The 12,250-nt window shown below is 47.7% G+C and overlaps 1 protein-coding gene across 1 annotated transcript in view; it reads left to right on the top strand.

The window, feature by feature from the left end:
- Positions 1–12,250, top strand: part of LOC119387047 (splicing factor U2AF 50 kDa subunit) — a 44,935-nt gene that overhangs the window by 17,794 nt on the left and 14,891 nt on the right. Inside the window, exons 2-6 of the mRNA XM_037654348.2 lie at positions 48–138; positions 1,100–1,233; positions 1,851–2,074; positions 9,654–9,770; positions 9,867–10,005. Coding sequence (XP_037510276.1) covers positions 48–138; positions 1,100–1,233; positions 1,851–2,074; positions 9,654–9,770; positions 9,867–10,005 — 705 coding nt within the window. The remainder of the gene's footprint in view (positions 1–47; positions 139–1,099; positions 1,234–1,850; positions 2,075–9,653; positions 9,771–9,866; positions 10,006–12,250) is intronic.

The raw sequence follows: 12,250 nt of genomic DNA, 5'->3' as shown, positions 1-12,250 counted from the left end.
TTTTCATCTTTTCGTTAGTGTAATTCAAAGGATGCTTTTCTCCTCAGACAAGGACCGGAGACGAAGACGCAGTCGATCTCGGTCCAGGAGCCGTGAGCGCAGGCGTCGTTCCAGGTCCCGGGAAACTAGGAGGAGAAGGTGCTTGTCTTTTCTTCTTATGCAGTATTTCTGAGCAGGCAGCTTAAATAATCATAATATCTGGGGTTTAACGTGCCAAACCAACGATGTGATTGTGAGGCAGGCTGTGGAGGGCTTCGAAAATTTTGACCATCTGGTGTTCTTTGAACATGATCTGCAGCTGACAGGTGGCATGCAGGAACACTGGCACATCGTATCATGCACTACTCTCTCTACTCTACAGTCACTTTGCACTGCACAGTTCCGTATTCTGCACCACACGTTCCCTGTATCAGCACCTGACTTGGTGTTTCTTTATCGCCGCGTATCACATAACAAGCATGAGTAGCTGCAGGTGTGGTACCAGTAAACACAACAAGCTTTCAGCTATCTTCTAAGCGGTGCAGCTGTGACGTGATTGGCCTCTGTGGGCGGCATACCTGCAAGTGCATGGCTAGGTGAGACAGCCCAAGTAACCTGAGATATTGTAGAGACGTCCAAGGACGCCTGAACTGGAAGTAGCTGCAAACAAGATCAAACAAGAAGAAAGCAAGAGAATGCCCAAGGCAATGACTCTTGGAGACATAACTTCTGGATGCAGTGTATGAGGCAGTACTATGAAAACGCAGGAAGACGTTACAAGGCCTCTTGAACGAATCACAGCTGATGCACTGGAAGCCCCTTCCATGCAACATCTTTTGAAGCTTTGTCTGTTGCTTTGAGTTGCGAAATCTCGTTATTCCTCTCCAATTATTCTCGTAATGTCAGATTCAATTGGAGAAGAGTGATGTAGACAGGAGTTTGTGGCATAAGTTATATTCCAGATTTTTTTTTGTTTTAGCGAAGTACGTTATCATCAGAAATTAAATCAAGCGAAAGGAATTGTCCATTAAGCTCAGTAGTCTTTCATTCATGGAAGCCATACATCATATACTGTGTTGTTGCATCAAAGCCATGACATTGCTTTGGTATTTCCTCGCAGCCGAAGCCGTAGCAGAGACAGAGGCGCAGCTGGAGGAGCAAAAAAGTCACGCAGAAGGAAGCCCTCCATTTACTGGGATGTGCCGCCTCCTGGCTTTGAGCACATCACTCCCCTTCAGTACAAGGCCATGCAAGGTAGGCAGGTGGTTGTGTGTGCCAAAGCCCTATACATGTCTTGATACTTCCCAGAAAGAGAAAAGGCTTGTTTGAAATTGCCTTAAAATTGGCATGATAGGAAGTTGGAAACTTGTTCTTTAGTGTTTCCAACACTGCACTTAATTGGAGATAGACTAGCCAAAGGTCCCTAAGCTGATGACATCCTTGAAAGATTTTTTTTTCTTACTTGGGGGTCTACTGTGTGATAAACCAGGGCTTTTGGGCCATCTTCATTGATCCGAAGCTATTCTTTTTAGTCAATGATGCTTTTGTCCAGAAAGCTAGCTTTCTCATTTAGAAAATTGATAAAAATGTGGGGATAGAAAGTTGATAAAGGTGTGATTATCAATTCCATGTTAACAAGGATCAAACGTTCTTTCACTCAACAAAAGTGCTTCCAGTCACTGCCCACTCACCAGTTACGGGGAATTCAAAGGTTCTAATTTATACCCTTCGGAGGTAATTTGTGCTGAAAGACTACATTGTACTGTTGGTTGCGCCTGGTGGAGGTGTTGAGATAAAGACACTGTGTTGTTGTTTTGCTTTCTGAGCAGCTTGCACAGCAGTAGGTTAAATTGTGTGCCTGCCCCTTGCAGCGTCTGGTCAGATTCCGGCCACTATGCTGGCAGCTACGGGTGCTATAGCCACAGTGGGCGGGACTACCACGACCATAGGCGGAGGAGGCCTTGGAGGAGGGGGAGCAGGACCTGTTGCACAGGCAATCATCCAACCACCAGCCGCTGTGCCCATTGTAGGCGGCACAATCACACGTCAGGCACGGCGGCTCTATGTGGGAAACATACCTTTTGGCTGCTCTGAGGCAAGTGCTTTTTGTTGTTTTATCTCCCACCCCACCAATATGTTAATCCCTTCACCTCTCGCATATGAACTGAACACATCAACACCTTTGACGGAAGTCGCTGGAGTCGCGAGTATATGTGCACTATAAGCAGTACCGCACTATAACGAAAACATTTTTCAAAGGCTGCACATTATCAGAGTTTGAATTATCGAGAGTCTGCTGTATTTCGAAAGGATGCTAAGCAACCCACCCAGCGTATCTGAGAATCTTAGCATGCAACCGAGATGTTTGCATCCGTTTAAACTTCCAAATCTTGAAAATGTTAATATCCAAGGACCAGACTTGTACCTGTACAGAAAATAAGTAACCAATTACAATTACTTCCTTTAAAATGTAATTGATTAAAAGGGTCAATTACAGCCCCCGAAAAGTAACTGAGCAATTACAGAAATGTAATTGATTACTTTCGCGTTACTTTCCATCAAAATTTTATTGCCGTAACACAATAACACAAGTTTAGTCAAACTACAACAAACTACTGTGGCTTGCATGGTAGAGTGAAGGCTAGGAGGCTTATTGTGGCTTATGTGATATAGTGTTTGTTACACGTTGTTAAGTTTCAACAGTTGTTTTTCAAAGCAATCGTCACTGATTCTTCCACGTTTCCTCGTTAAGGGGTCAGCTGCTACACTGAACACTCTCTCAATGTACCGTATTTATTCGAATATAGGCCGACCATTTTTCTTTTCGAAAATGTTGCTCATAACCAGCTATCGACCTATATTCGTGACCAAAGAATCTTGACCTATATTCACGAACCAAAAGCGCCGAGCTTATGGCGTTCAACCGCCGTGCCCGCTGTTCTTCAAGCAGTTCCTGCTACATACGCACGTTATACAGTAGAACCCCGCTGATACGTTTTTGAAGGGACCGTAGGAAATAAATGTAAGAGACGGGAAACGTAAGAGCCGAAAAACAGGAAAAACGGCAAAATATTTAGTGGTACAGAATTTTATTTCAATTCTTACGAGCAGCACGAAAATTGGCGCGCTCAGCCGCGATCTAGTCGATGGATAGAAACGCGGAGCTTAGGACGGCCTTATCCACAGAAATGTAATCAACGTATGTGATTTTTTTAACACCAACAGCTGTAGGCATGAAAGAACTAAGCACACGCAATCACGACCGGCGCGGCGAGTCCGACCGCGAACCGCACGCACAACCATGCGAGCTCCAACCAGCTCGAACTCCTCCCGTTCTCCGACAAATAACGATGATGATGAGTCTACGCCAACGCGAAAGTGAATGCCAATCTCGAAGGCCTTGCTTTCGCAAGCAAGTACGTCATACACGCCATGTTTGTGCAATGCAAATCTCAGAGGCTATGCTTTTGTCAATAGTAAATGCCAATCTCGAAGGCCTTGCTTTCGCGAGCAGTTACGTCATAGACGCCATCTTTGCAATTTGAATCTCGAAGGCCATGCTTTTGTTTGCATCAATTGAAAGATTCTGTTGCTTGCGCCTCTCATGCGGCTAATATTACGGTCAAACGAGGCCAAGCTGCGTGAAAATGCACCATGGCCGCTCTCTTTGGTAGTCACTCGGTCGGCTCCGGGCGCACTTCGCGACGTATCATACGGGAACGGTCCGAAAGTTACGACGTAACAGCGGGGTTCCCAATACATTGTATCCTATGGGAGCTATGCCGGGACCGGCGGAAAACGACGTAACAGCCGGGAAAACGCAGCAGTGAGGAACGTAACAGCGGGGTTCTACTGTATACCATAAAATCTGGAATAAAGATCACCCCCCCCCCCCTTTTCCGACTAAGTAATTAAGAAAAAGGTTATTGATGGTATAGCCGCGTATACCGCCTTTTCAAAGCCCTCGCGAAATGCAACTACTCCGCCCTGTTTGTGATGAAACCCACGATTTCCCCAGGTAGGCCGTGAAGTCCCTAGCCCGCTAGCCGTGCTGCGGTGCCGCCTTCTGGTGCGCAGCCACACTGGCACTGGCCTGAGGCCTCGCCGCCTCGCTCTTTGTTTGTTGTACGATCGGCGTGACAGGGTGACGGCAGTGACGGTTCGCATTTGCTTGTGTGTGGTTGCGACGATGTCACGTCGCAGTTATACAGCTGACTTCAAGCGCCAAGTGATACTTTTTGCTGAGAACTCGAGCAATTGTGCCGCGCAGCACGAGTTCTGTGTAAATGAAAAGCTGATTAGGGGTTGGCGAAAGCAGCGGGACCGACTGTTCGCGTGCAACGGACGGTGTCGTGCTTTTCGCGGCCCAGCAACCGGCAGGCATGACGCTCTGGAAAAAGAACTGAGGCTCCATGTGGGAAGAGGAACGTGCCAAAGGCCTCCCGGTTTCCTGTGAGGATATTCAAACGAAAGCCCGGCAGTTGGCACAACAGGACGGGATTGCTCGGTCAACGTTCAAGGCAAGTCGGGGCTGGGTGCAAAAAGTTCATGCGGCAGAACGGCCTGTCTCTTCGTCGCAGGACAACTATCTGTCAGCGTTTACCGGCAGAGTATGGGGAATGGCTGGTAGAGTTCCAGCGTTACGTGTTAAAACTCCGCCGTCAGAAAAATTACATTCTGGGCCAGATAGGGAACGCTGACCAAACCCCAGTCTACTTTGACATGCCCAGTCGCACGACAGTCACAACCAAAGGGGCAAAGGACGTGCGCCTGTTGACAACAGGTCATGAGCACACACGGTTTACCGTGATGCTGTGCTGCACGGCAGATGGGACGAAACTGCCACCGTACATTGTATTTCGCCGCAAAACCCTCCCGAAAAATGATCAATTCCCCAAGAACATGATCATCCGCGCAAATGAAAAGGGGTTTATGAACGAGGCGATGGTGAAAGAGTGGTTCAAAGTGGTTTGGATGAAGCGGCCGGGAGCAGACTTACACCTGCCAAATATGCTGGTCCTCGATTCATTCAGAGGCCACATCTGCCCGGTCGTCAAGGAGGCCCTACACAAGGCCAACACAGACCTGGTCGTCATACCTGGTGGTATGATGTCCCAGCTACAGCCACTTGACGTAGCCGTGAACAAGCCTTTTAAGGTGAACAAGCCTTTAAGGACCGGGTGGCAAAGAGTTACAAAGAATGGCTCATGAAGGAGGATGCCGCAATGACACCGACAGGACGCCGCAGAAAGGCTTCCCTCAGTGAAGTTGCGACGTGGGTGATTGACATGTGGAAGGACTTGCCAGCAGAAATTATTGTCACTGAATTTAAAAAGTGCTGCATTTCTAACGCGCTCGATGGCAGCGAGGACGACGTCCTTTGGGAAGCCGCGGATGCCTGCGAAGAATCCAACGACGACGACATTCTTTGCACATCTGACGAAGATTAACTTCTTGTAAATAAAGGTGTGCTACATTTCAATTTTTTCTGTTTCTAAAAAAAACATGGGTCGACCTATATTCGAATATTTAATTTTTTTTCTCGTAGAACACTGTAAGTAGGGGTCGACCTATATTTGTGCCCGACCTATTTTCGAGTAAATACGGTATGCGCTGGAGGGAAGGGCAGTGCTGTAACGTAGGAACGCCTTGCACACCAGCTCGTAGTTGTGCAGTGCTTCAATACTAGTGTCCTTGTCCAAGGAAGAAGTGAAAAAATAGGCTCCCCCCCTCCTCTGACAGGACGGGGGGCCCCTACAGAGCGTTCGCATATTATTCGGGATGAGAACTGCCGTAGAAGACAGGTTACAACATGATTTCGGAAAAAAAAAATAATTGATCACTAGTAATCAATTACAAGAAAATGTGATTGATTTACCCTGACACTCTAACATTACAGTCTCAAAAAAGTAATTGATTATATTACAGATTACAAGAAAGTGTAATTAATTGCACGTAATCACTTACTTGTAACATGTTACCTACAACTCTGTTGAGCAGCCACGTTGCCGACAGAATGAATGCAGGAGGGAAAAAAAAAATAGCTAGTTTTCTCGTGAAAACTCGCTCACCAACCTTTCCAACCTCCTCAGTTATGCGGACTTCTCGGATTGCACTGCATAGAAATAGTGTTGAACGGCAACCGAAATTTCCAACACTGTACGGTACCTCGTTTGATTTCTTTGGCGCGCATAATGACACAAACACAGCAACCGCAAACTGCCATTCGAATGTTGTGCACCCAGTCGACGCCCTTGTTCATGATGTGATTCGCCGCTTTGCAAATGCAGTAAAGGCTCGTTAATTCGGATTTCTAGGGACCGGAAAAAAATGTCCAAATTAACTGAATGTCCGAATTATCAAATGGTCAAAATAAACACAATAAATGCAAGAGTGTTTTCAACATATCTTTACTCTACAAAGTAATCGTAGATGCGTTTCTGTTTTTGAGCAAAAATTCACGCGGACACAATTTTTCTGAGCCCTTCAAGGTGCTCAGCAGCTCGCGTGCTGTCTGCAGTGCCAAAACAAAATTCTTCAAAGACGACGAGGGCCTCCGTGGCTTCCTTCACAGTACGAGAGGGCCTGTGTGCCTCATGGTGTGGCTGCTCCTCTTCAGGCTCTTCGTTCTCGAATTCCGACGCCGTGCATCACTTCCTTGACGATTTGCTCATCAGGCATAACACTTCCGAAATCCTGCCCGTCATTGGCACCGTCGTTCAGCGACACTTCGGCCACTGCGGCATCGCTGGAGTCGGGTACAACAAAGCCACTGTGCCTGAAACAGTTGGCAATGGCGTGTGCAGGCGTGTTCTGCCACACATACGCAAGAATGCTAACTGTGCTCAGGAGACTCACTTGTATTGTTTGCCGACGTCATGACACAGGAGCAACTTCTTGCCGGGAGAGCCCATTTTTCAGGGCACGCAAAATTTCTACTTTGGTGGTGAAGTCCTTGGCCTCGTACCGTATTTATTCGAATCTAAGCCGATGGTTTTTTCGAAAAAACGATGTGCCAAAGTGGGGGCTCGGCTTAGATTCGAGGATTTTGAAAAACGCGCCATTTTTCATCGAGAAAAGTGTTGCAAAACTAGCGCCACCTAGACAGTATTGTAGCCGTTAGTAGCCGAGCCAACACCTGGATTAAGTACGCATGCGAGGCTGCCATTTTTATCTTTGTGGCGAGTATTGAGGCAAGCCGTTCGTCAGTTCGAGTCTCGCTTCGAGTGGGCTGTGTGTGGCGTAGCTCAATGGCGCCAAACGAGCGTAGTCATTATAGTGCGGCGTATAAAAGGAAAGTTGTGCTAGCCGCGGAGTCGTCCTCCAACGTTCAAGCCGGGCGGGACTTTAGAGTGGACGAAAAGAATGTTCGTCGCTGGAGGGGCCAACGGGAAAAGCTCTTCGCGTGCGCCGCAACGAGGATGGCTTTTACCGGTCCACGGAAAGGCCGTCACCCTGAAATGGAGACGGCATTGGCCGACTTCGTTCGGACGCAGCGAGCAGCTGCCCTTCCAGTGACAACGAAAGTGCTCCAGGCGACGGTGAGGGCGCTTTCAAGGGAGCAAGGTGTTTTGGCGGCAGACTTTAAAGCCAGCCGGCTGCAGAAATTCATGAAGCGCTTTGGCTTCAGCCTCCGTCGTCGCACCTCAATCGCCCAAAAGTTACCGGCTGACTATGAAGAGAAGTTGCTGGAGTTCAAGCGTTTCGTGCTTCGGAAGAGAGAAGCGAGAGCGTAGCTGCTAGGCCAAATCGGCAACGCGGACCAAACGCCGGTGTATTTTGATATGCCGGTGGCGTGCACAGTCTCAGAAAAAGGGGCCAAGGAAGTGAAGGTGCGCTCTGCGGGCTATGAAAAGCAGCGCGCGACTGTGATGCTGTGCTGCACAGCGGACGGGCACAAGCTCCCTCCTTATACCGTTTTTAAGAGGAAGACGCTGCCCGCCAAAGAGGCCTTCCCGCGAAACGTCATTGTGCGGGCCAACGAGAACGGCTGGATGACCAGCGCCATGGTCGAGGAGTGGCTGAATATCGTATGGCGGCGGCGTCCAGGCGCCCTTCTGTGCAAGCATTCTCTCCTTGTGCTGGACTCGTGCCGCGGGCACTTGACCGACAGCGTCAAGGCTGAGCTGGCTGAAATGGACACCGACCTCGCCGTGATACCGGGTGGTATGACGGTCCAATTGCAGCCACTTGATGTTTGCATCAACAAGCCGTTCAAGGATCGCCTGCGGGGATTATACACGGACTGGTTAAGCACCGAGGACCACCAGCTGACGCCGACGAGCCGCATCAAGCGGGCAGCGTGGGACGACATCTCAGGAAATTTGATCGTGCGCTCTTTTAAGAAGTGCGGCATATCAAATGCGCTTGATGGCACCGAGGATTGCTCACTGTTTGAGGACAGCGACAAAGAGATCAGCAACGACGATTCGGAATGAGCGCGGCATCTTGATGATGAACCAACTGCGCCGTTTCATATTCATATTTTCAATAAATGTTTTCTCTTTGTGAATTTTACCCGGCCTACATTTGAGGTAAATTTTTTTTTTTTTTTTTTTTTTTTTTTTTTCGGGCTTCGGACTTTAGGGGGTCGGCTTAGAATCTTGGTCGGCCTAGATTCGAGTAATTCGGTACTTGGGCTGCTTTGCCGGCGTTGCCATCGGCGGAGAGTGCATGCACACGAGAAGTCAGCACAAAAACACCAGCAACGATCAAGCTAAAGGAGCCGTACTGAATCATTCCTTGATAAAACGGCGTTCACCGATGCAGCACACCAACGGGAACAAAGCAACAAAATGGTACTGCCAAACCCACACGAGAAGAAAAGGCGTTCAACCAGTCTCAAGTCAAGCCAAGTCGATAATTGATGTCCATGGGCGATGCTGCGTTTGAGCTTCACTTTTGTTCCGAATTCTTTTTTTCGTTTTCGAGCCTCGCCAGCGGCCCGAAAGTCGCCAAATTATCCGATTTGCGGTCAAATCTGTCCGAAATAACGAGCGCCCAGTCTCATAGAGTGATGCGTATATTTACAGGGACCAGATGATGTGTCCGAATTAACCGATTTTCCGAATTAACGAGCTTTTACTGTACAGCCACTGCAAAATTGTTGCCTCGGAACCGAACTGCAACGTTGATCGCCCACAGCCACTGCCGACAAGGCAGCTAGTGCTCTTTAGGCCTAGCCTGCGGGTTGGCATGATCTCATGAAAAGCTTGCCCTAGACAACATGGAGAACGGTCGTTGAAGAGATCGCACGGAACCAAGGGCAGCATACGTGAAACGAAATTCAGACACTGCAAATACGGTATAATCCCGCTGATACGTTTTTCGAGGATCCGTAAGAAATAAACATAAAAGTGATAAAACAGGAAAAAAAAATATTTAGTAGTACTGAATTTATTTTAATGTTTACGCTTAAAAAAACGTGCAGCGTTGCCTGGTGCGGATGTGCTATCTTTGCTTGCTGATGCTGCCTAATTGCATGTAAGATACAAGGGAGCTTTGCTACACACAGTGCAGTAATTATGATGCGTGGCTTGTGGAAGCATGAATTCTTACTTTGGTTTTGACTGCGCATGAATGAAGAACCGTGTTTTCTCCCTGCAGTATGGAATGTTTTTTGATGGTGCTGCGTGAACACTGTGAATTCATATTGTCACGTTCTATCTTTGCAGGAGGAAATGATGGACTACTTCAATGCCCAGATGCATGCCTGTGGTTTCTCCCAAGCACCAGGCAACCCTGTGCTAGCTTGCCAGATCAACCTGGATAAAAACTTTGCATTTTTAGAGGTAAACAAAGCACATTGTGCAGATGTTCTACAATGTTGCCCCACTCACATTTATTTATTTATTTTTATTTTTTTTTTTCAATTTCACTTCGTTCAGTTTCGATCAATTGATGAGACAACCCAGGCCATGGCATTTGATGGAATCAACTTCAAGGGCCAAAGCTTGAAGATCAGGCGGCCCCATGATTATCAGCCAATGCCGGGCATGTCTGAGACTCCATCGGTCGCCGTTCCAGGTGGGTCCTTTTTCCCTGAGCGTTCACTGTCCTTTTTTTCTCAATTATCCTTTCTCTCGCTCATTTATTTATTTATTTTCATTCCCTAAAATGTAGTCTGGCTATTCCGAAACCACCATAAAAGAGAAGCATTAGGCTGCCCTTCATTACGAATATAGTTTAACACCATCACTGAATTTTCTCAAGTTCTTTGCGACAAACAGAAGAACTTATCAAAATCTTTGTTATTTGTGCACAGTATTTCGTCTCTGCCTAGAACATTTCTGTCTTATCGTCTTGAGTTTTAAACAGGAAACCACTAATCTAAAGAGTATTTATTTCTCATGCATTTTGCATGCGGGGGAAGTCACTGAAGGAAACATCATTTACAGTCGCAGACCGTTTATTTGGACTCGGCGGGAACCGCCGAAGAGTAGGAATAATCGGGAGTTCGAAAAAAAGGATTCACCAGAAAAAAGCACCTTTATTGGCCCAGCGGCCGGGAAAAACTTGTCAGTGCGCATCTGTACACATGTATGCTTACGCGCGACCAAGTCTGCCTGTATTTCAGCCAACATTTGGCCACCCCTGTGGGTTAGCAGTAGCACTGCAATGGCCTAAGCTAAATCCGCATTTGATGGCTGTGGTATGGGAGGCGCATCATCACGGCAGTCGCTGGCCACATGCGCTGGTTCGAGTAGCTGACGGATGATGTCTTCGCCCAACTTGGCGAAAACTCCCAAGCAACTTTGGATTGAGGTCGGCCGCCTTCCACCTAGTGAATAATCGCCGCTTTTTTCGCCATCCTCAGGGCCTTGTAGTTGCCGCGTTTCTTTAGTTCCAACGGAGCACATGGAACGGGGGCAGTGTCGGAGCAATTTCAGCAGATCAAGCCTCGCATGCCAAGCAACAAACAAAGGAGCGAGACACAAAGCTCGGGACGCAGATCAGGCCTAGCCACAGAAACATCTGACAGCGCAAACCCTCAAACACCAAAAGGGAATGACGTTGGGGTAGTTGATGTTGCAGCGCTTGTGTTGGCGTACTCTCTTTGTACGAGTTAGGATCCGCGTCGTACTTGTACGTGCTGTCATTCACCTCAAACGCCGCACCGAGCTTATTAAGATCTCGGCTTGGCTTGGCCTGCTGTTGGGCCGCAATAGCCGTTTAATGGATACTTGTGGTGCGATCTTGTACGCGTTCCAAAATAAGCACAGAAGCGTGACTTTACATCCAGCCGCACGCGATTGGTCAATGCAGGGCCGTGACATCTGTCGCGGTTCACATTGGCCATTCGCGTGCGTCTGGATGTCACGCCACACCTCCGTGCTTATTTAGAATGCGTACAAGATCGCACCATTGACTGGCTAAAGCCAAAAGGCAACCGTTACGCGTAGCTAACAAACAGAGCCTTCGAGATCGGCAATTTCTGCGTAGATTTTGACACTGGTACAATCTCCAGCTATCGCCAGTGCAGTATTTCAGTGTGCTGGCAACCTAGCAAAAATATTGTAACCATTGCTGACAGCTTGTCGTGGCGTTCAACGTCGCACACGATCAGCCAGCCGCAGTCCGAAAGATCGAACGGCGCACTGTGGGGCATCCGAATTTTCGGTCGCGAGTTTACACTACTTCAGTGGGACGAGTGGCGGTGCCGCGAAGGTGTCCGGATAAATGAGCATGTCCGAATTTTCAGCGTCCGAATAAATGGTCGGTGACTGTAGATAACTGCTTGTATATGCCAGCCTGTACCTATTAAGGGTTAAAGACATAGCAGCTTTCTGTCATCATGTAGCCTAGACCTTGCCACATGATTTCGAAATCACTGTGCTCATGACAGTTCCTGTCGTCAGGCTGCATAGTGGGTACCCCTTGATCAATCCTAAATGTCAAAGTCTACTTTGAGCCAAGCAATCCTAAAAAAAAAAAAAATTCAGAAAGATTTCGCTGTAGCAGTAGATAAATGATGAATAATTTGAGCAGTTCTGCTTGGACAGAACTGGGAGGGGCTATTCAAAAGTGTGCACACTGTAGAATAAGTGGGTATTTTCACTGAACATATTTGCTAGGCTTTGTCTAGATTACGGGTGAGAAACAGCGCTAAAAAGACAGGACAAGAAATGATACGAGACCACGGCGCTGACTAACAACCAAATGTGCTTTATTCCTTCAGTCAGCATAAATATACTTCACCACTAACGTAATGAAAATACAGAAAACTCAGCCTGCGCAGAGGCAGTAAGGCGATCAACGAGACATGAATTCT

The sequence above is a fragment of the Rhipicephalus sanguineus genome, chromosome 3 (assembly GCF_013339695.2).
Source record: "Rhipicephalus sanguineus isolate Rsan-2018 chromosome 3, BIME_Rsan_1.4, whole genome shotgun sequence".
NCBI classification, from domain to species: Eukaryota; Metazoa; Arthropoda; class Arachnida; order Ixodida; family Ixodidae; genus Rhipicephalus; species Rhipicephalus sanguineus.
The sequence above is the reverse complement of the archived record's forward strand: the minus strand, read 5'-3'. Positions and strand labels throughout refer to the sequence as shown.